Source organism: Syngnathus scovelli, chromosome 12, assembly GCF_024217435.2.
Source record: "Syngnathus scovelli strain Florida chromosome 12, RoL_Ssco_1.2, whole genome shotgun sequence".
Lineage (NCBI taxonomy): Eukaryota > Metazoa > Chordata > Actinopteri > Syngnathiformes > Syngnathidae > Syngnathus > Syngnathus scovelli.
Window position 1 is genome coordinate 786,171 of NC_090858.1, and position 22,502 is coordinate 808,672.

Consider the following 22,502-nt stretch of genomic DNA (forward strand, 5'->3'; position numbering starts at 1 on the left):
AAATGGAAAATCTCAACATCTTCCTAGCAGCCACTGCAATTATTATTATTATTATTATTATTATTATTGTGAATTATTCAGACCTACCTATTTCTATTGTCATGATGAAAAAGATTCTCTACAAGGTAACACAACATTTGACTAAAAGCTAGGAGACCTTCAGGAAGCACAATTTGACGCAGGGACTCTTCCATTTCCACTATGGGACTGTTATGTCATTTCCAGCTGCCCTGCTTTCTCTATTAAATGAGGGAGGAGGTGGCTGTTGTGTTAACAGACTGTTGTAGCAGCCTCTTATAATCCACTGTCTTGTTTCAGTAAAACCGTCACATGTGCTCTGCTCCTTTACAGTTGTGCAAGGTTGCGTCACCAATGGGGAAAGCTATAAATAACAAAGACGTGCCACGGGGGAGGGAGGCAAGTATGATATGGTGGATCACTGTCAAACACTAACAACAACATCCCAGATTGGCAGCTATCGTCTGTCTCCGAATCGTTCAAACGCTTCTTTTAATGTTTGCTATGCATCACAACGCTCACAAAGGATTCAATTTAATGCATGGGGAAATATGACAGCACACTGGCTGCGGCAAGAAAACAACTTATAGGCAATATTTTCATTGTGCTGAGAGAAAAAAAAAAAAAAGGTCTGTCTCGACAACTCCTGAGCGAGTTCTTTACTCGGGATTAAATGCTGGGTTGGTTGAGTTGTGGTCACTCCGGGAAAAGCGTGTGAAATATAATGGAAGTTTTTATTACGTACACTGTTCGAGGGCAAATCTTCCCATATCCGCTTGGAACAAAAGGTGAGCTGGTTTCTCTTTTTTCTTATGGAGGCAGCAACCACAACACCAAAGTCATACCGTTGAGACTGTCAATCACCCAAACACAATTGTTGTATATACTATGAATGTCCATATTGCTTCCTGGTTCCTTCTTTCTTCTATTTTTCTCCACCCCTCTTCTCGATCACTTTTCATCCCAATTAATCGGGGCAGATGCCCCTGCCAGATTACCTGAATTGATGATCATCGGAGCCTGGATGAATCAGAGATGTACCTGAGGCCCACATCACAAAGCCAATCCACCCTAGCCTGGCTCACGTTAAGTGATCTTAAGTGAGTCAAACAGAGAGTCCTGGACAATCCTGGATAAGTGACCCCCTGTGATGATGGTTATCCTCTCATCAATTCAATAAGATCAAATGACTGAAGCTGAAAGTACTTGTGGAACCTGCTCTTGCTGCATCGTTGCACAGTGAACAGTCACTCATCTACACATGCAACAGAAAGAAATCTGAAGAGCACGATGGTGCTATCCCACACGTACGTATGTATCTTGCTGCCATGTCACTGCCAGTAACTAAATACTAAATGTACAAGCGGCTAAATGCTAAAACAAACACACTAGCTGAAATGCAGTTCAAACATGGATAAGAAGCAATAATAGGATATTATTCAAACGTCTTCCTGTTTTCATTCCCTCTTTGATTTGGGCACCTCACGCTCTGCTCTGTGTGCATTTGCCCCCTCATAAGCCTCAAATTACCTTCCCCAAATCTTCAACCACCTGTCTCCTCTCCTAGCCGACAAATGAGTCAAGAAGCTGTTATTTTTTGTCAAGGGCGGCATTAGCATGACCATCACAGCCTTCTAGCACAAGTCATGGCAGGGAGGAGTGAGTGCTATTTGTTATTGGCAAAAGAATGTGTGGAGGAAAAAGAAGGCAGGCAGGCAGGCAGGCAGGCAGGCAGGCAGGCAGGCAGACAATTACAATCGAGCCAGGATAACATGGCCTACAAGGCTCTGATTTAAGATGATCAAAACGTCATCTTTAAGAAGGAGGAAAAAGGCATTTGTGTACAAAGCCTTCCCCACTCAATCATGTGAAGTCCTGTGCATTGTGTTGTGAATGCCTCAGTGAAAGCACAGAGCGAGGGTATGCAAAGTCCCGCTTGTTATTCCACATTTGATTACTCATGCAAGCCCACAGGCGTAATACATTGTCATCGCCTAACAACACAGGCACTTTCTCACTTGGCTTCTCCCAGCTCAGGCGCATATTTACTAGCCTGTTTCTTACGTTGCCGAAATAAACTAGAAGTCATTTTATGACATATCTTTGCAAACAGAAGAAAGTTGCAATGAAACTGCTATCTTTTTTTCTTGACCGGACACCATGCCCACAGTATACAAACAAATCTAGAGTTTCTGGGACATTGTCAGATTTGCGACCTCCGGGCAACTCAGAGCTATACATCCAGCCACTGTTTTCATTGGAGTGTGGGCCACCAGCCAATTGCAAGGCACATAGGAACAAGCAAGCCATTCACACTCCAATTCACACCCATGGTCAATTTAGACACTTCAATTAACCCAACATGCATGTTTTTCTAATGGAGGAGGAACTGGGAGAAAATGGATGCACTGAGAAGAGATTCAGAGCTACACATTTAGAAAAAAACCCGAAGACAACTTTAAAAGATTTAGAAGAAGAAATGTTCTTGATGCATCAAACATGTTTCACCATGGTTACACCGTTCTTCTGGTGTTACCTTTATTTAGGAACAAAAAGCCAGACTGTGTTCTCATGAAACAAAAGCGTACTACTCACAAAAGCCCTCACCAGTATTTTCAAGTGTATTTACAATCACATAAGGCCTTCTGGTGGCCTCCCTGTTTACTTTGTTTCTAAATCTTTAGTGAGCCAAGGCACATATTTGACATGAGATCAATAAAAATGCCACCGCACACCAACAGAAGAAAAAAAAACCCAAAACATCATACTATGTGGATACACAGGTTAATGATGTACTTTCTTGTTGACGAGCGAGCGCTTCATTGTTCAGCTTGTCAATCATTGCTGGTATAGACGGACGAACAACGATGCATTAGTTGTAGACCTTTTTATTTTTTGGGACCAAATAAAATATGATCCCTCACGACACACTGTGCTGCTGCACACGGATTAGAAATGATTAGGAATTAGAAATTGACATCCACTTCCAGTTTCGGCTTGTATGAACGATGCATGGCCTGACGCTTCGTACCATTACGTGCACATAACGCAGCACCGACCCCCCCCGCCAAACACAAACAGACAGCATCAAATGTAAAAATCCTGCCCCGCAGCAGCTCACACATCACAGTGAGGCAAGAACTGAGGGAGGGCTCAAAACAAAACGCACATTCAAAAATGGGGAGAATGGAGTGAGAAAAATGGCAAAGATACTCTCACCAGTGACATGGTGAAAAAATACATTTATTGGAATCTGTGTCAATGTAGAAAAAAGTGAAAACTGGCTTTGGGTTTTGTCACAGTACCACTGGTCAGTTTTCAAGCAGCTGCGAGGTGACCCAAAACAAAGCCGTCATGCTCATTTGGGACAGCACATCTGCTACTGCTGACTAGAAGAGAAGAGAAGAGAGTAGAAGAGAAGAGAAGAGAATAGAATAGAGAGGGTCTTCTACAGTGGCACTATGACACCAAACACATTGAAAGCAAACACTTAGCAAATACACTTGTACAGCCATTAACAGAGACCACCATTTCCTTCTTTCTCAATGTCTTGTGTTGAGAGAGCTACGTGTCCGTCATCGGGTCCATGGCTGGCCACCACCATGCTCGTGCCCGCCCCCAAATTGAGGCACGGTTGTCTCAAAGTAAATGACCATTTTCAATTGAATTCGATGACCTTTTATTGTCTATTTTTGTATTCCAAAAATACTGGTGCTGAGTTCTTTATCACTGAGACATTACAAATAGAAGGAAGAATACAACGGGATGAGTTTGTTTTATTTATGCCAAGACTGTCTATGTACTGTATACTATGGACTGTCGATGTTTTCCACTTGCCAGCTGGTGACTCTCCGTACATAAACATATGCGTGTAAAGTATGTGAGACAGAGAGCGAGAGAGAGAGAGAGAGAGAGAGACAGAGAGAAAGTGCGAGAGACAGAGAGAAGGAGAGAGAGAGACTGTTCCAAATGAATGTCTCTGTTAACTGGAAAGGCAAAGTGAACGGCTGGCAGCATCTGAGTGACTACAAGGATATGGGCCAATATTTCAGCACTCCAATTGAGCCTGTAATAAATAATTTTGTCCAAAAGTGTAGAATAAACTCCAGAGGGAGATTGAAGCATTGTCTAAGAATTCAATTGGGGTTTCACTTTATAAAAATAAATGGCACTGAGCATCACATGATTGCCCCCCCCCCCACCCCCGCCTCTCTCATTTCAACAGAAGACACACTTTTTAATCTTAGTTATTCTTCCAGTCTGAACAACCATTTGCAGAATAATCACACTTAAAGAATGTATTGGGAGAGGCCAACATTAGCATGGGTAGTGCATTTGTATATCTGATACATCAGGAAAAGTCTCACAACACTTGGAGAATCTGCATACGCATGTTAATGGTAAGAAAAATGACAAAGGCATTCGAAAACAAAAGACATTTCCAAACTCAGATACTGAGTATTAAAATTGAGAGGTCAGTATTTTCCCATGACTTTATATGTAGAATTATTCAATTTATAAATATTTGAAATCTGGTAGAAAACAACTAGGAACCATTTTTATTCACATAGACCAATGAAGAAAGACAAAATGCGCATGCCCAGGTGCTTTTGCGAGAACAGGGTTTGCGGTCTAAATGCTGATTATATGCACTTTTGTTTTTGACTTTTTTATTTTTTTGATGAAATCTGTTAGCCTCGCTGAGCTTCCCCCCCAATAAATAAACACGCACAATCCATTAACACAAACATGCGGTTTCAGTTGGTACTCGCAACCTCTCTTTCCTTCTTCTTTAGAATATTAAATCCTTCATGACAAACACTATCTTTCTATCTATAAACATCTGAAGTTCCATGTCTATTTTAGGGTTCTTTGGGCAAATCTGTAACTAATGAGTGATAGGAACTAAGGCTTTGACAGAACTTGTATATAATGAAGTGCAGCAGTCCTTTAGGTCAAGTCAAAGGCAAATAAAATCCTCAAAGGTGGACAATGTTAGAGAAGCAATTGAAGGTTTTCAATTCTACCTTGGGAGAGAAACACTAATATCACATTAAGTCAAAATCTTGTGCATTGATCACCATACACTTTTTTTTCTGGACCTTCAGACTGCACTGGAATTTTGACGTTAATATAATTTGTGTATGTAAATAAAAATGACAAGATTTCATATTTAACATGTGTCATATCCTTAATATCTTTGCATACTGTTAAATATCTAAAATGTACGTTTTTTTTCTTGAACTTGAATATCAGTAGTCTTCTGTTATGCTTGGTGTTTTTTGTCTTGCTTCCATTGTCGAGACAACTTGAAGAGTGTACAGTGGTGCCTTGAAATATAAGCGAGCCCACTCACAGTGTTTTCGTTGAGGCGCTATTTTTTTGCTTTGACTTGTGACCAAAAACTTGAAATACGAGCTCGCACCGTTTGGTGACAGTTAACTCGACTCACTTGGCAAGAAGCAACAGTTTGGCAGATATACGTACATGCCTCTCACCAAGTTGATGCTTACCCTCAAACTAAACCCAGGATCCACAGTTACAGATTTCAATGGGGAAGACATGTGAGTGTTTTGAGAAAAAATGGAAATTGCAAGGCACCACTGTATTTTTTTTGTGACTGAATAAAGTATCTACAGTATCTGTCAATGTGGTTACAGGCGCAACTGGAGATTCAGAGGCTCATTAAGACAAACTGGAGTCACATTGATACTGTTGTGAACACGTCTCTTCAGGAAACAAAAAAAGAATCGTGACAACACCGTACGGAACACAAAATCAATACCACCCTGAAAAAGCATGTTTGATTGGACTTTTTTCTCATGTCTTGGATGAATATCACGTAGATGCCAGGCAACATCATCTTTGTCTGTTAATTCAAAAACATCTTGTACATATTCACAGCTGTTTGATTGAATGGCAAAGAAACCCACCAAATCGAAAATTGCTGGTTTAGTTGTCGAAAATACGGATGCGACGAGTTGGTTAACGTTTTGGTTAATTTGATGGATGCAGACTCAAAGGGTAAAAAAATCTTGCAGCTTGTTGCCTTTGAGCACAAACACATAGTATCCATACATAACAGCCATTCAATTTCTTTTTTACATACAGATATCTGATATCTTCTGTTCATGTGTACGTATCTTCTGACATGTTGGTATATTTATCTTGACGGAATAGATTGTTTCGTGAATGGGGAGATTTCTGTCCAGTAGAAGAGCACACATACAAATATGAGGACACTGACTGAGATGTTTAAAAGGTTTTTCAATTCTGGGAGACATGTTTTTTTTTCTTTTTTTTTTTCTTCCTTGTCTGTTTTTGGTGGCATGAAATGTCGCTGCTGCTGCTGCTGCCGCTGCTGCTGCCGCCGCTGCTGCTGCTTGAATCCATCCCATCCCATCCCATCCCATCCCATCCCATCCCATCCCATCCCATCCCAGACTACACAGTAGTTTCATTTTTCCAGGGTCCAGTGCGTATATTCCCTGTACTGTCTGAGCTGTAAAGGAGTCCCTCGTGCAAGCCGCCCTTTAGAATCCCATTCTGATTGGGTGGATTCTGCGGGTAAGATTGTCTGCGCGGGCCGTGCATTTCCAAATGGTGATGCGTGATTGGCTCCTCCTCCGCCACTTTGCCGCAGCCGCACAGGAAGACGCCAGCGTCGGCCGTCTCCGCCGGGCACAGGGAAGGGAAAATGTCCGCCTTGGCGCAGCACATATGCCGATGGCAGGGATTATGACACGCCAGGGCCTCGTGCGCAGCTGCCGCGTGGCAAGCATGATGCCCCTCGTGGAGGCCCTCGTGGACCTGATGCGGACACGTGTGGATGTGACGCTCGTGGGTGCTGTGGGGGCTGTCAGTGTGTGAGCTGTGCACGCTGCCTCCGTCAATATTGGAGGGGATATGATAGGCGTATTCCCTCTCGCTCCCCGCGCCGCCGCCGCCGCCGCAAACGCTGGTGCCGGACCGGCGGCTGAGATGGCGGCTTTTAGTCCTGATGCTGCTGCTGCTCTTCAAACAGGGGTGCAACTGGATGCCCGGCCGGTAACCCTCTGGGTCGGCGTGAAGCAGCACGTGGGTGGCGGTAGGCTCCTCCTCCATCAGCTGTTGGCTATGCAGGGCGGCGCAACATGGAGTCACAGGCGTCAGACACGTTACGTGATTTTGTGACGACGGGAGGGCAGCGTGTTTACAGTGATTGACGCCGCCGTGACTACAGCTCATCAGCGCTTTGCACGGCGAATCGCGGTGGCAGTGAGCGTGTCCGTGCGAAGGGGTATCTCCGTTGACGTTGACTTTCGGCGGCGCTTGGCCCGGCCCGTGGGCACCGGAGCAGCCGTTGGCTCGCCCCCCGGGGCAACAAGAGCACCAGCAATGCCAGACATCGTCCCGTTTGGCACAGTGATGGATGAGGATGAAGAGGCCCAGCGTGACAGAGAAGGCACCGTACAGGCAACTGAAGATCATGTCCAGGAAATGACCCTGTGATACAGCCAGTGCCCCAAAAGTCCACGTGGCCAGGAAGAGGAAAAGCGTAAAGGCCGCCGTGCGTAATTGGGCCTTGAAGGAGTGCTCGTTGGCCAGCAGGGCGGGATTCACCGGGACGCCCGGGCAACCGGCGGGGCAGTGGCTCCCGGAAGCTTGGGCCGTCGGGGCGCCGGGCTCGGCCGCCTGCTGGCAATGAGTCGGCACGTCGACGGAGGACAACCTTTGCTGCTCTTCTGTCAAGCGCTTGAGCTCGTACTTCTTTTCGGGGTGGCGCCGCAGTTGAATAAAGGTGCACAGGAAGTAGATGCACGTCACCAGGACGATGAGAGCAACTGGGCCGAAGAAAGCGCCCAGACTCGGCTCCCAGGCCATCCAGCAGCTGCAACACACATGAAAATAATTAGATAACAATCCCAACAGCAAAAATGTCAGAGGTCAAAATAAGATTTGCTTTGTTGAAGCCCAAAATAACCTTATTAAAATACGAGAGACATTTCCATTCCATTGCCAGCATAACAATGATCAAGAGCACACACATTTACAAACAAAATCATGACAGCAATAAGAAATATGTGTACAATTACAATTCTTTATTCGTATCGTTTTTACATTTATAAATAGGCCTTTGAATTCATGGCCAAAGTTTCTTGAATTGAAAGTGTGAACTTACTATGGTGCTTGTTCCCCACTCCCATAGTTGTCGAGATTGACAGCTGCTGTGACCCCACAGATGATGAGGGGCACTCCACCACTGATTAAATAAAATCTGGAAGAGATGATCAAAAGTGCTTGCTTGGTTAAAAACAATGTATTGGAATTAAAGCATTCAGAAAGCGTTATACTGTACTTACACCATGAATCTAAATGAACACTGAGGAAAAAAATTGTGTTTAACATTTGAAGTTGATTTTCTGCACACGCCCCAGTCAAGTCATGCACATTTATTTTCTCTAAATATAACGTCAATGTTCTATAGAGTCTATCCAGTTCTGGGCCAGCGTGAACTGGAGTCTATCAAAGCCTGACAAAAGGCACGCCCTGCATGACTGTCAACTCACATGAACTCAGTTACGTAGTAAAGCCACAATGCCCGCACCCAAGTCAGTGGCCAATACACCGAGGCGAAAAAAGGATGGATTTATGGATAGAGGCAAAACAGGACTATGTTTCAATCACTTTCATTGCTCGTCTCTTCATTTCCCTTTCGAATGACACCCTCCTGTAAAGTGAATGTTACACTTCCTCAGGGTGAAATCAAGGCCATGAATGCAAAGATTAGATCTGTCACCTTCAGGCAAAAGGTTCTATAGACAATATGGCATTAGCAAGTGTTGAATCAACTGTTATCTGCTGCCTGATAAGGACAGCTTTTAATTGTAAAATGCGACGCTTGCATCATCACAGCGACTAAGAAGCGAGGCTTACAAATTGTGTGCAGCAACAACGCTAATCCGTCTCCACCGTGTCCTTGTGCTTTTTCCCTTTGCCCTGTCATCCACTTTCCTACATAACGCGATGCTATTTCCTCTTCCATCCTGTTCAATCTCCACCTTTGTCACTGGCCTAACCTTTACAGCACTCCATCTTCCTCTTTTTTTCTTCCCCCTGTCTCTGCCTTCCACAATATGTCTCCCTTCACACCACATCAGATATTCCCAAAAATTCAATTATAATCAAGGTGCTTGGCTTGTTTGGGACATGGAGGTAGGGTGATTGTGACGAGGGAAATAGGGAATGAGCTTGGAGATTGTAGTGGTTGGCAGCATTAGCAGCCTGTCACTGCTTCTGAGTGGAACAGTTCCCTTAGGAGCTCCCATCCCCCTACCAGCAGAAAGCCATTTACGCTCCTGTCAGCAAGATAAGTGTAAATGAGAATAAGCGCAACCTGACCTCTTTAACCTCAAGCTCAGTACAGCACATGCCTAACATATGTAAATGATTGCTCACCCAAATCTCTGCATGCTTTGTCATAATAATAATAATAATAATAATAATTGATAACCATGTATGGATGAATGGACCATATAAAGAATAAAAATGATTACAATAATAATATTCACCAAATAGAAAAATGTGATGAGGTATTAAACATGACGCGGAGCAGATTTTTGACAAAATTGGCCTCAATTGTTTGCTTGATGTACCATTAGATGGAGGGACAGGGAGATAGATCAGCAGAAATAGGTTTGATAATGGCCATGGGGGAGATGGTGATTGGAGAATGGGGGTGGGGGCGCAGGAGGAGAAATTGATTTGTCTCCAGCCGCTAAGTCGTATTGCATGAGAATGTCTGACAGGGACCATTACAGTCAATCACTACGGATCAACATGGATGCAGTGCTGCATGATCCAAGCGCTTGCCCCTGGACAAATGATCTCATTCACAAGCAGTGCATGATGCTGGAGACTGCAAGTTGTGTACGTATTTATGAGCCCGACCGGGAAGGTATTGGCGCATTTGCTTTGAACGAAGGATGAATACATTTAAGATATAAGGTAAGTCACAAAGCTACACGTTACGGTTCAACCTCTTTGGTTTTCTGTGAATATCTTTCTTGCAGAGCCTTTCCATGAATTTGGAGGCATCACTATAAACCAACAAGTCATTGATTGCAGTGAAGAAATAACATTGCAGAGGCATACAAGAAAGCACACGTGCGCAAACCAACACGAACGAGACTGGAGAGCAATGCTCGGGAATGGATGTACCTCAACAGTGGTTGTTTAGGGGGCCTTGGGGGGTCCCCATCTTGGCTCTGGAGAGGCTTCTTAGACACCTGCTTGTAAATGTTCCTGGCTGTCACACCGAGCCACAGCATGGTCGCTAAAGACGAATAGTGCAGCACGAGTCCCACCTGAAATGGTCAAAGAAGGAAAATGGCTGCAATTACTACTCTATTGACTCTATTGTGTCAACTTTTGCTCGCAAAATGTCTGTCGGGGATAAAAGTTTGTTGTCTCATAAATATGAGTGTCATTCCAAGGGTGTGTCTGACTGCTTTACTTCCAGACCTTGACGCTGATGTAGCATAGAGACGAGCGAGCGAGCACAAAGGGTAAAGGCTTGAATAAGTGCAAGGTTGTTGATAGCATTTTGGTGCACTTTTACATTTGGATACGGAGCAGCTCCTTATCAGTTACGCTAGAGGACATCTGGGGTGCAGCCAGAATAACAAATTAGAATATAAATGATAGTCACGTTGGCAACTATCTTGTGAAAAGAATGCACTGTGATGCATACCTGCGCTCGCTCTCTTCTTTGAATATTCATAAATCACATTTGAATGGGAGAACTGCTCTAACTTTGTCAAAAGGCGTTGACAGTTCATAACAATAGATTTCAAAGTGGGATGGAGGATGATGGGAAAATATTGAAAGGCAAAAAGCCACACACACACACACGCACACACACCCGCCCGCCATAGGCAATCAGTTTGGTCTGTAGCAACCTGAGATGCTCAATCAAATGTTGTTCTTCTGTCATATAGACCCAGGAAGCAAGTTTACAAGAGTCCTGGTCCTAATTGGCTGTGTCCTTGAGCATGTTATGGAGAGCAGAAGATGGCTCGCTCGTGTGTCAATCAGTGTGTTGGAATATGCGCACTTCATTAGTTCCACGAAGAAGGAGAAAGAAGTAGGCTTGTGGGTATTTTTAGGCCAGTCCAAATATTGATGGGAACAAAAACAGAATTCACTTTTCTGCCTTTATGTGCATGTTAACCATCTGACAGTGTCGACATTTGCATCCATCCATCCGTCCATCCAGCCAACCTTTCGTGCATGGCATAGCGAGATGAATAAAATAAATAAATCACAAACAAAGGAATAAACAATGAGGAAACAAGTACAATTCTTAGTGCCATAAACATTGTCGCTTGAATGAAGGACAGCAACTTTTCTACGCTTACTTAGTCAGGCAAAATCTGCCATCTTACGATTTTCATCCGAGAAGTTGAGGCCAATCCACGCAGGAAAACCTTAAACAAATATTAAATATTGAAGGCAATGACTGGCTCACTGAGCAGCACATTGATCACAACGTCAACAAAGGATGAGCTGGAAACAGCCAACTAGAATCTAATTAATGTGTTTTCCACCAAAGAGCACCAGACTGGCAAATGTAGGCTCCCTACTCACACTGTTAGACCTTTTTTAATTGCTTGTTTACTGACCTTTTTCACCATTTTTTTCCCATTTCAGACCTCACTTCTTGCAGAGATGCAACTTTTTTTTTTTTTATCTTTCAGGTAAAACACTATGCTCTCAATTACTGGCATGCACCAAAAAAATAAATACAAATACAAACATAACAATATGGAATTCAGATTCAACACTGATGTCAACACTACAGAAACAAGAACCATTTTGAATATACGTACCCTGAAGGGTCTCTTCCCCAAATATGTTCAAAAGCAAGTAACCTCAGCTTTATTCCACAAGGCAACATTTCTCTCTCCATGTGCTTTATGCACCTCCACGGTTTGATTTACAGCAAGTGTTGTTTGGCACCACTCGTGCATACGATGGTTGGTCTTATGTTGATGACATCCAGCTTGCAAAGTGAGTGTACATCCATATGATCCCATAAATCTGTGTCTCCGTGTTTACTGGAGTTAAAATGACAGATATACACATGGGAGATTTTGGGGCCTTATCACTAATCTGAGTTTGAAAAAAAAAAAGAAAAAGAAAAAGATCACAGTTGGGATAGTGTATAGTGAAGAACACATCCATCCATCCATCCATCCATCCATCCATCCATCCATCCATCCATCCATCCATCCATCCATCCATCCATCCATCCATCCATCCATCCATCCATCCATCCATCCATCCATCCATCCATCCATCCATCCATCCATCCATCCATCCATCCATCCATCCATCCATCCATCCATCCATCCATCCATCCATCCATCCATCCATCCATCCATCCATCCATCCATCCATCCATCCATCCATCCATCCATCCATCCATCCATCCATCCATCCATCCATTCTCCGAACTGCTTATCCTCGCTCGGTTTGGGGGTGTGCTGGAGCTTATCCCAGCTGTCTTTAGGCGAGAGGCGGGCTACACCCTGAACTGGTTGCCAGCCAATTGCAGACACTAATGAACATTTGCATGTAACTGTGCCAGATTATAGCCATTGGCTAGTTTCCATTTGTAGTCTCTTGGCAGCCCCATGTAATGTTTTTAGTATACATGTGTACTGATTACTGAGCATCACCGGGAGGATTTTTCAAACATTTTGGCAGATATTCAGCAATCTTTGCAATTCTCCAAGAAAGGAAACGAGGGGGGAAAACACGCTGTGTGGTTTGAATATAAAAAGAAAAAGATGCAGCCGGCTGTCTCCACTATTTATACGATTTCATACATGCTGTACTGTAAGTGTGGCTAGAAAGCAGCGAAGCAAGACGTTGTGCAGCAGTCAGTGCACCGGGTCATCAATAATTGCCAGTAGATTTTCAAAAACATTCCCTCCCTCTTTATTATGGCTCATTTCCATGTCTTTGTTGGGCTTCTCCCTTGACAATCACACCATGCTGTTGTGAGTCAATAAATAATAATACACCGTGCTATACTCTATGTGGTGCTTCAACAGCATATTTTCAATGACAATGCTTCGATGTGTGGGGCTCAGTCACTCAAGCATTTTTGTCATTCTTTCCCAGTGGTCCACTTTACATATTCCAAAACATGGCTCAATGTCACCAAATTAGCAGGTGTGTGTGGGGCGAGGGAGGGAGGGAGGGAGGGAGGGAGGGAGGGAGGGAGGGAGGGAGGGAGGGAGGGAGGCTGCTTCTTGCGCTGGCAGGCAGCACGCCGAGATGAGCGCAACCAACCAGCCCCAAACACGCAAGACTGAACTTACACTGGCACAAAAAGTTCTGGCTGTTTTTCGGCCAAAATAGGCTTGAAAATGACACGCTATCATCCAATCTGAAGAGGAGCATTATTCACGAGACACACACAAACATTGATTGCCACTTACTGCCTGACATATGATGGGATATTTGATTCGATTGATGCCGCCAGCAAACACAGCGAAGGTCAGAGCCGTATGGAAGCAGAAGTTGAGAAGTATATGCCATCCCTTCCGACTGATGCGGATCGCGCTGCCAAAACAAACAGCAACATACAGAAAATGAGCAATCGTATACTTTGTTATGAACCAGAAGTTTACATCCATTTTGTTCAGTAAAGAAAGATTTGGAAAGGTTTGTCTCTTCAACTTCTTCAAATCTCCCGGGTAATTGACAAGCAATTATTATTTATTTTTTTATTGAATGATAGCGTCTGTTTAATTAGTTACAAATGGTTAATGTTGGAGTATTGACAAAGCATAAAAAATATATACGTACTATATTCTGTATATACGGTGCATACACATAGGTGAACTACATCACGGTAATCTCAGGGCACACATATGGAGACGACAATTTTCCCTCAACCTCACACTGGCATTGAGTGAAAATTGAATCCACGCTAGCAGCACTAAAGAGCGTACCACTTCACCACCCGTGACATGAAATAGCGACAGTAACTCCTTAAGTGTATTACAGTTGGCCACCTCAAATTTGTTTAAAGCCATGGACCTGCGGCAAAGTGTCATTAATGTCACCACACAGAGTACATGCACATGGGAATTGTTTCCAGTTGGCTAGCGCAATTGAAGCGCCCTGTAATAAGTATGTACTTGTATTAGATTTGAGCCCAGGGTCGCACAGCCATGGGCAAGGCACTTAACCCACTTCAGCGTGTTCTGAAAATACAGTCGATGAAAGAGGTCAAACCATAACATACCGTTGGACACACGGTCCTGTATGAACGAGCTATTTTTGTTGCAATCGTTGTTTCAATATAAAATATTATATACTAACATGGAAATGGTCAATTTTCCAAAAAGTGATCCAGTAGCACTTGAGCCAAGTCCACGTAGATAAATCATTGGCAGCAGTGCAGCATGAGGGCTGCCAGAATTCACAGGTCTGGAAAAGAGCTGCTGCTTCTGCTTCTGCTTCTGCTGCTACTGCTACTGTCTCTGCTACGGTCCAGGTATTGAAGTGCATCCAGCAAAGAGGCCATAAATCAAGCTGGCTGCTGGCCTCCCTGGAAGGAGGTTTTCATAGGCTCTGCACTGGCTTTTCATTGGGTCAAGTACATTAACCTGCAACCCTGCAGACTCCCTTCCTCCAGAGTCTGTCATGAATTAAGCTGTCTTCGTGTCTCGTGTTTGAGCCCTGAAACTAAATTTTAGGATAAGAAAAAGTTTTTGCACTGCAGAATTGCAGATCTTCATTCTGGTAGCTTCCCACTAATTCTTTTTCTAATAAGCCCACTTCTGAATCAAAGTGTGGGGCACTAGAGAGACACAAACGTGCGTGTAGCAGCAATAAAAAGTCACATTTTGAGAATATATTCCATTTGCAACTCTGCACGATCTCAATTATGGGTCCAAACTTTTCATTTAAAACACAAGCTCCTGGCTGAGTTCGGGCTCCAACGACAGACACATCAAAAAGGGAGCCAAAGCTCAGGCAACCCTTTGGATTGAACTGAGAGCAACGGATACGGAACTCAGGGAGTAGGGAATTGTTATTCATATTCCATCTGAGCCAAATCAGAAGCAAAATGATGAAAAATCACACATTTTTGTGATTTCACATTCAGAGAAGAGGAAGACTGACATTTGCAAAAAAACACTCACTATATTACAGGATAAACTAAAATGAAATTCTACTACTACTACTACTACTACTACTACTACTACTTGAAAGGGGGAACATGCCACTGCTTTCATCATCCCTTTAGCATAGGGTAAAAAGCATGTGTATAATGATTTGAGATTCCACAATCCATAATCTAGTGAGTCTAGCCTTGAGCACTCCCTTTCGTATTTTCCCCCATTTATCACCCTGTTAGTGCTTCACAGACCGACTATCAGCTTGAGTGATACTACACAATTTAAGTGTTACCAAACAGAGATGGTGTTTAGTACTGAGGAGTGACGAGGGAATGAAAGAAGAAGGGGAGGTGAGGGGAAGGGAGAGAAGAGATGCGAAAATGGGTGTCCTTGACGGGAAACTATTCAGGTTGGACATTTGAAAGCTTTGACAATCCATGTGCTACATTTGTCTCACTTTAAATGAGACTTTTTTGTCTTTGAATAATAAGAACGTTGACATGCATAGATCATTTTAGTATTGTTTCATTCTAAAGCCGTTATTTAATGAAGCTACTTTAGAGAGTAAGATGGCAATAAATGATGCTCCAATTCAGCAGGCCAGATAATGCCACTCGTCTTGTTTCAAGTTAACCAAATATAATAATAACTGGTGGAAATCTGTAAACGGTGTCGAGCAGCAAATATTTGCGGATCTGTTGTAGTGAAGCATAAAACATGATGGGTGGTGGATTTTTGAGGAAAATTATTCAAGGGGCATTTATGCACACACACACACACACACACACACTTAGCGTGTGTCTATTATTTACATGTTCTTAAGCCCCTATTCAACTGAGCGGCGGTTGTCTTCTCATCAGAGTATGTCATTGGCTGCCTTGGAAAACACTCGCAATTGTTCAGCGCTCAGTAGGATGGGGGCTTTAGTCAAAGCAGCTGCCGTGTTTTCAGCCAGACTAAAGTGGCCACACCACATTCGGCACGTTCAGAATAAAGGCGCACGAATGAAGAGATGAAGTCTGTTTGAGGGACTCACTAAAACATGGCATGGAGCCATTTCTCCATTTTCAATTGGATACAGAATGATGAGAGGATCAAGACTCTCACAGCTTAAAGCCAGACTAAGGCTTTGTGCACTCAGGACTGATTGCCAGTCCCCTTCCTTCAGCATATATCTGCAAAAGGTGTGACTTTTCTTACCTGTGATGCACTATATACGTGATGATGGAGGCAAAGAGGCAGAGCAGCATGACCGCCGTGCAGGCATACACGACCGGGTGCAAAAACTCCGCTGGGTATGGGGGGAAAGACAGCACCTTCTTCAGATCCTGCGGGGGAGATTAAAAGAAAAACGGCAGTTTCATGACAAGTCATTCCAGCGCTTCAGTTAAATGAGAAATAATAATGAGCAAATGTTGGTCTCCGTCTTTAGAAAATTGCACCAAGAAAAGACGATGAAATGTAAATCTCAGATTTGGAATTCTCAACTCAAACTGTAATGTGCTTGAAAAAGCCAATACGGTTGTAACAAAAAGTTGTATACAAGAACATAAAACAAAGAAGCCACGAGGACAAACAAGTGTCCATTCAAACTATCACCAAGGTGTTTACATATTGCATTTTTGGGAGCCAGATTGCAAGGCAAAATTCAAAAAAGTGTTGTTATAGGCAGTGCTCATTAAGTATTATCAGCACAGCGCCGTTGGGATCTTACTCAACATGATAATAAATAACATTATGAGCTTCATAGAATATCTGTTGAATGAAAATGATAGTCTCCATCCCGATGGCGCGATAGGAAAGCAAATATTGGACACTGGACTATTGAATGGTGATATCTACAAACAATTTTACATATAAGTCTGTGCTTGCTTAGATCAAGCAAGGACGTGGCAGTATTGGCTCCTAACACGCAGGCTGGATAGGGGATATGGCACCCAACACTGATGTTTGGATTTCATGATGCAAAATGAAGGACTCCATACATCATATCCATAGCACTGTCAGCTCAGTTGGCAGCCAGCCAGCCAGCCAGCCAGCCAGCCAGCCCTATGACACAGATCCATTTCCCAAAAGCCATGTGCATACAGTCTACACTATCTAATACCATTGTTATCGGTCGGTGAGTGATGAAGACATGACCTTGAAATGAACAAGGCTGCAAGGTAGTACAGGGTGAAGGCTTTTTGGCCAGGGCAGTGGCAAATATAGAGCAGCCAAAATAGTCAATCCTCGTAACATCACTGGGTCTGATGATGGCTTGAAGCCAAAAGAAAACAAAACGCCAAAGACAATTTACTGCTTGGTCATGCTAGGATGATCCCGTTTTTGGGATCCTGACTTTGAAATGACCAGACATCAGCCATTGGAATCTTGAATCAGCCTTTGAATGAAAAACTGCAGCTACTAAAACATTAAAAACGACATTGTCAATAGTCTCCAAAGACAACTCATTCATCTGCTGGAATTGCTAGAATGGAAAAATACAAACAATCGAAAAAGAATCATGTTTTTACAATGGATAGTCAAAATAAAATTGCACTGCAAATATGTGCAGTACTTTCATTTGAGCCCTGAGATCTTCAATGGCAAAACAATGTGCTGTACTTTCATTTGAGAGCTCATGATGGGGTTCCAAAATATCAAACAGCTTCAACCAGTTTGTTAATTAATGTTCAACAAGCAAATATGATGTTTGTATTTACCCTCAGAGCGATGTCATAGAAGGACAATAAAAATTGGTTAATTACAATTATAATGATGTGCAATGATGTTGATGGAAAACAAAAGCCCACGGCATCAGCAAGACAATGTGTCGAAATGGAGTTTTTCATTTAAATGATGTGCTTGAAATAGCATACATTTATTGGGGAGTCAAGGATTTCGGAATCAGACCAATCCATCCTGCCGTTATTTATATATATATACTTTTTGGAAAAAGAGCACAAGGGGCGAGGTGTATTTTGTATTTGTATTTGGTCGACTGGTAGCGAGCAAGTCCCAGCCAGGCGTGAAGTAGACTATACGCGCATCCGGCTCCTTCTTCTACGAAAAATCATGTGAATTATTACTGAGTGAGCCGCTGAAGGAGCGAAGGAGCTCATCTATCTTGTAGTATGGGTAAAAGAAGAAGAAAAGATCTGTGTCACATCACAATGAATACCAGGGGTGTTCCTTCTGCTTGTACAAAGTGGAGAAGAATGATGCAAGTAAAATGGAGACAATTCCCAATCTGATACAAACGGTTCCCCAGCATTAGCTGGTGATTGAAATCAGCGGCGGCTTGTCAATAGAAGGGGCGAATGGGTCACCCTCCCTCCCTGGGTCACCCTCCCTCCCTCCCTCCCTCCCTCCCTCCCTCCCTCCCTCCCTCCCCTTGTGGGGTTTGCATGTTCTCTGGGTGCCTCCAGGTACGCTCCAAAAACATGCATGGTTGGTAGCTGGGATGGGCTCAAGTATGCCCGCGACCTTCGCGATGTCAAATTCTTGGAAATGGAATAAACAACGCCTCTGCTGCTCGGAGTCACATAGTGCACATTTTCCCGCAACTCCTCAAGCCTTCTTATCTGTCCACAGCATGTTTTGTGTTTTCATACTGGGACTGCTTCAAAAGCCCTTCAAGACATGGTAGCAGCCCTGTGGACTCTTGCCAAAATGGAAGTGAAGAGACTTGCATCATCACCCTTGCAACACTATGAATCTGTTGCGACTGAAGCCCCAGAAGCAGCGGAGGTAAACATGAACAGCAGGACACCCCATTCACACATACACACATAGCATACAGTCAGGATTTACTAGCAGCCCAGGAGGAGATCTTAACACTTTTCGAGCTTGTTGATCCTTCCTATTTTCAGCAGCAAAGTAGGCGAGATTTGCTTTCAGAAAAGAGCCGCCAAATTTAGTCACTAACCCACTGCGTCGTACAACGATATAGGATGTCCGTTTTAATTTCAGGGAAGTAGATAAACATCAATTCCATGTTGCGAGAACAAACATTACTTCTCCAGGATGCAAGAGCAGAGAAGGTTCAGAAGCAATCACATCATATACTACGTATTAAGCATAGGCAGTGCAAGGCAGCACAAAGGACATTTCTACAGATACGTATGTATTCATTCAAGTGATTTGGTTTGACCGAATGTTCAGCTTTCAATGTCCCGTGTAACAGATTGTAAAGTTGAAAGCCCCCTTGCTGACCCAGCTGTCACAATGAAAGATGGAGCGGCCACTGGGGCAGCTCAAATGTGTTGCACAGCCAATCGGATGTCAACTAAGGACAGGAAGTGCCAGCTCCAGGAAATGCATTTCCTCCAGGCCCACAATTATATTACATCACCATACGGGGGGAGGGGGGCACTTCATTACTTTGCTTCCACGGCAATGTGACCAGCCCTTTGACAGCACAATTCATTAGATCCATTAGCATACAATGCCGTTTAGCCTGTTCTGGATTAGCACTGACATGTTACATCTGAACACGACTCTACTGTCCTTACGCAGCTAAACAGGTGCCTGATCCCATGCTACCACTTTAATGCATCATCTCCCCTCCCCTCTCCAAAATCAGATTATAAAAGTCAATTAAACTTGATCTCCTGCGTAATCTGGGCGCTCGGGCATAGCGGTACGAGGTTCGGGTCTGCACGAGTAAATGCCGCTGAGAGCTTGCAGGCCACGTTTCTCGCTTGAGCCTCTGGGTGCTGATTATGCGCTGGACAATCCGTTCAACCTCCCAGTAAATAATCAGCAGGTATACTTGCAAATTTGATAACCTTTGCATACGATTGAAGAGATGAAAATTGCCGACGCGGTGCAGAATGTCATCATCGACTTTGCGCTCTGCTCTGTTGTAATGACAGTAGTGAGCGAGTGGAAGAATGCACACAAATGTAGATTAGAAGGCGGAAATAAAGAGAGAGAAGAAAACAAATTCAAATCCTCTGGCAAACAGCCTGCAGGCTTGCGGCGGGCGCTGTATTTTATCATCCTTGAGTGGCCCCGTGAACACTGGAACGGAACCAGCCTAAGTGTGCAAATCAAACTCACTCTGGCTTGCCCACACCCCACAGGAGAACAGAGTGTGACAGAACACTGGTGAGACAGAACTTCCTGACTTAACAACAGAATGAAAAATGGCCATGCACCATTAATGCGCTTCATTAATGATTCAGCGGCGGCACCTTCAGGCTGTCACTCAGCTCGCAGCTTGGATATACATTCAGGCATGAAATCACCAGCGCCTGGACGCGCCGGGACGCGACGCGACGCAACACGCAAATCCCGTGCAACAGTATGGAAGGAATCATCAAGGGGCTGTTGTTTCATTAGCATTCAGATCTGAAGTATTTTCACCTTAAGGCCATCCAAACACTTGCTTCGATCTAAAATGTACAATCAATTCAAGGAGGAGCACGGCCACGTATTTCGCTCGCAGTCCTCCTGTTCCAAATAATTATGATTATAGTAAAGGATAGAACTACAAAAAAGCGAAATACGATCAGAACCTGAAATTTGATTGCACCATCAGCGTCTCAGTAAAACTGAATGTCCTTTGTGATGATTTGACATTGAGCTCTTCAACGTTGGCCGCTACTTGATTGACACAACTAAATTCCAAAGAGACCCATGTGGCTTTTCTTTTTTTTTTTTTATATTTTGCTGTCATCTCCAACCCCTTGGCCAACATATCTTGGAACATGCATGACTGGTCTGCAGAAAATATAATAAAAATAAAAATAAAATGCAGCTATGGGTTCTTTTTTAATCATTAAAATGGTTTCCTGAGATTGCAGCTGAGCAAATATATTCAATATTTGAGCTGACTTACAAGCAATGAGATAGAAAGAGTGAAAATAGAAAGGAAAGCGCATGCGGGAAGCGTCTTGGATGCAGTGTTCGCACCCTGTTCTCAGCTTGCAGAGACAGCTTGCATTGCTCCATATTTTTTTCTCTTGCCAGATGATACATTTGACACATTTCTTCAACACAATAAATGAAAAATAGGACAGAACGTTTTGAGTTCTGCTCTGATACTGTTTACGGACATGGTGACAGGACGGATGGGGTCAAAGTGGAGCAGAGAAACAGCATGCGGGTAGGCAGAGAGGCAGGCAGGCAGGCAGGCAGGCAGGCAGGCAGGCGGGCAAGCAGGCAGGCAGCATCTCCAACAATACATTAGACTGTGGCAGCGGCAATGATCTTGGAGGATAAACGAGGCTGCCTCTGTGGCGCTTAATAGCGTAACAGAGCTCACGTGCATCTGTTGCCTGCCATCATTTTCATGTGCGCTCTCTCTGGCTGTGACCTTTTAATGGTCTTTCGACAGTGCTGGCTGACTGCGCAATGTTGGACATTGGAGAGCTCCACTGTAGAAATCACCATGCGAACTAAATCATTGCCTTGTGCAGAAGTGCAAGAGGTGCTGCCCACTTTGTGATGGCAATGATTATTATTTCATAACGTGGGGAATTATCCATTCAACATTATTATTATTAACCAGTCATTGGTGGATTTCTGGAGTTGGAAAGTACGACAGCAGAGCAAAACCATATACGTATCTTTTTTCCAGATAATACTTGATCATTTACTACCTTAAATATTTTCCCATATAATCCAAAAGCCACATTTTTCTAATATCCCTCTGGACGGTGGGTGGTCCGGATGCACTAAAAGGGATCTACGTTTAAGGCCATGCAAAGAGGGTGTGAAAAATGCCATAACAAATACATTTTATGACAGGAGGGGAGGCGTGATAGAAAGTAAAAATAGTAAAAATATACCATGGGGTGAGGAGACAAGATAATCATTACCCCTTCAGCCCTGGAAGCAATTGTGCCCTTCCCTCCCTCCCTCCCTCCCCAGCACAATGCAATTTGACCCGATTTTTCATTACGGATTGTTTACGATGGTCACAGCTCAGACACATTTCTCCTCTGACAGATGTGCTATCTGTAGCACTTAGCCTTAAGTGGACACACAAACGCCAGCAATTTACATGTTTGCATCTCATTCTGGCCGCAAAATCACGACCAATGTGCATTTTCCATCTATTTTCGGAACCCTTTATCCAATATTCACCAGTGGGATGACCAGTATTACTGCCTCGGTTGAAGGGAATGAGTCATCTCCCATTTTTTGTTTATCAATTAGGAATTTAAAAAGCAAAGTGAGCCTTTATCTGATGTCATATTTCTTAGGAAACAAGATACAACTGCAATTTATTTCCCTCAAGTTTGCTTTGCCTTGACCCTGCTTAGAATAAAGTCTTCTGGGTGAAGGCATCTCCTTGACTATTTTATGCAT

General features: G+C 43.5%; 1 protein-coding gene across 3 annotated transcripts in view; it reads right to left on the reverse strand.

Moving 5' to 3' along the window:
- Nucleotides 1-3,240: 3,240 nt before the first annotated feature.
- The window catches only part of LOC125978446 (adhesion G protein-coupled receptor A1), a 67,135-nt gene continuing 47,873 nt past the window's right edge, over nucleotides 3,241-22,502 (reverse strand). For all 3 annotated transcript variants that reach the window (XM_049735797.2, XM_049735798.2, XM_049735799.2), the window contains 5 exons: nucleotides 16,401-16,528; nucleotides 13,509-13,632; nucleotides 10,219-10,364; nucleotides 8,180-8,275; nucleotides 3,241-7,888 (listed from right to left, as the gene is read on the reverse strand). In XM_049735797.2, coding sequence (XP_049591754.1) covers nucleotides 6,463-7,888; nucleotides 8,180-8,275; nucleotides 10,219-10,364; nucleotides 13,509-13,632; nucleotides 16,401-16,528 — 1,920 coding nt within the window. In that variant the 3' untranslated portion in view covers nucleotides 3,241-6,462. The remainder of the gene's footprint in view (nucleotides 7,889-8,179; nucleotides 8,276-10,218; nucleotides 10,365-13,508; nucleotides 13,633-16,400; nucleotides 16,529-22,502) is intronic.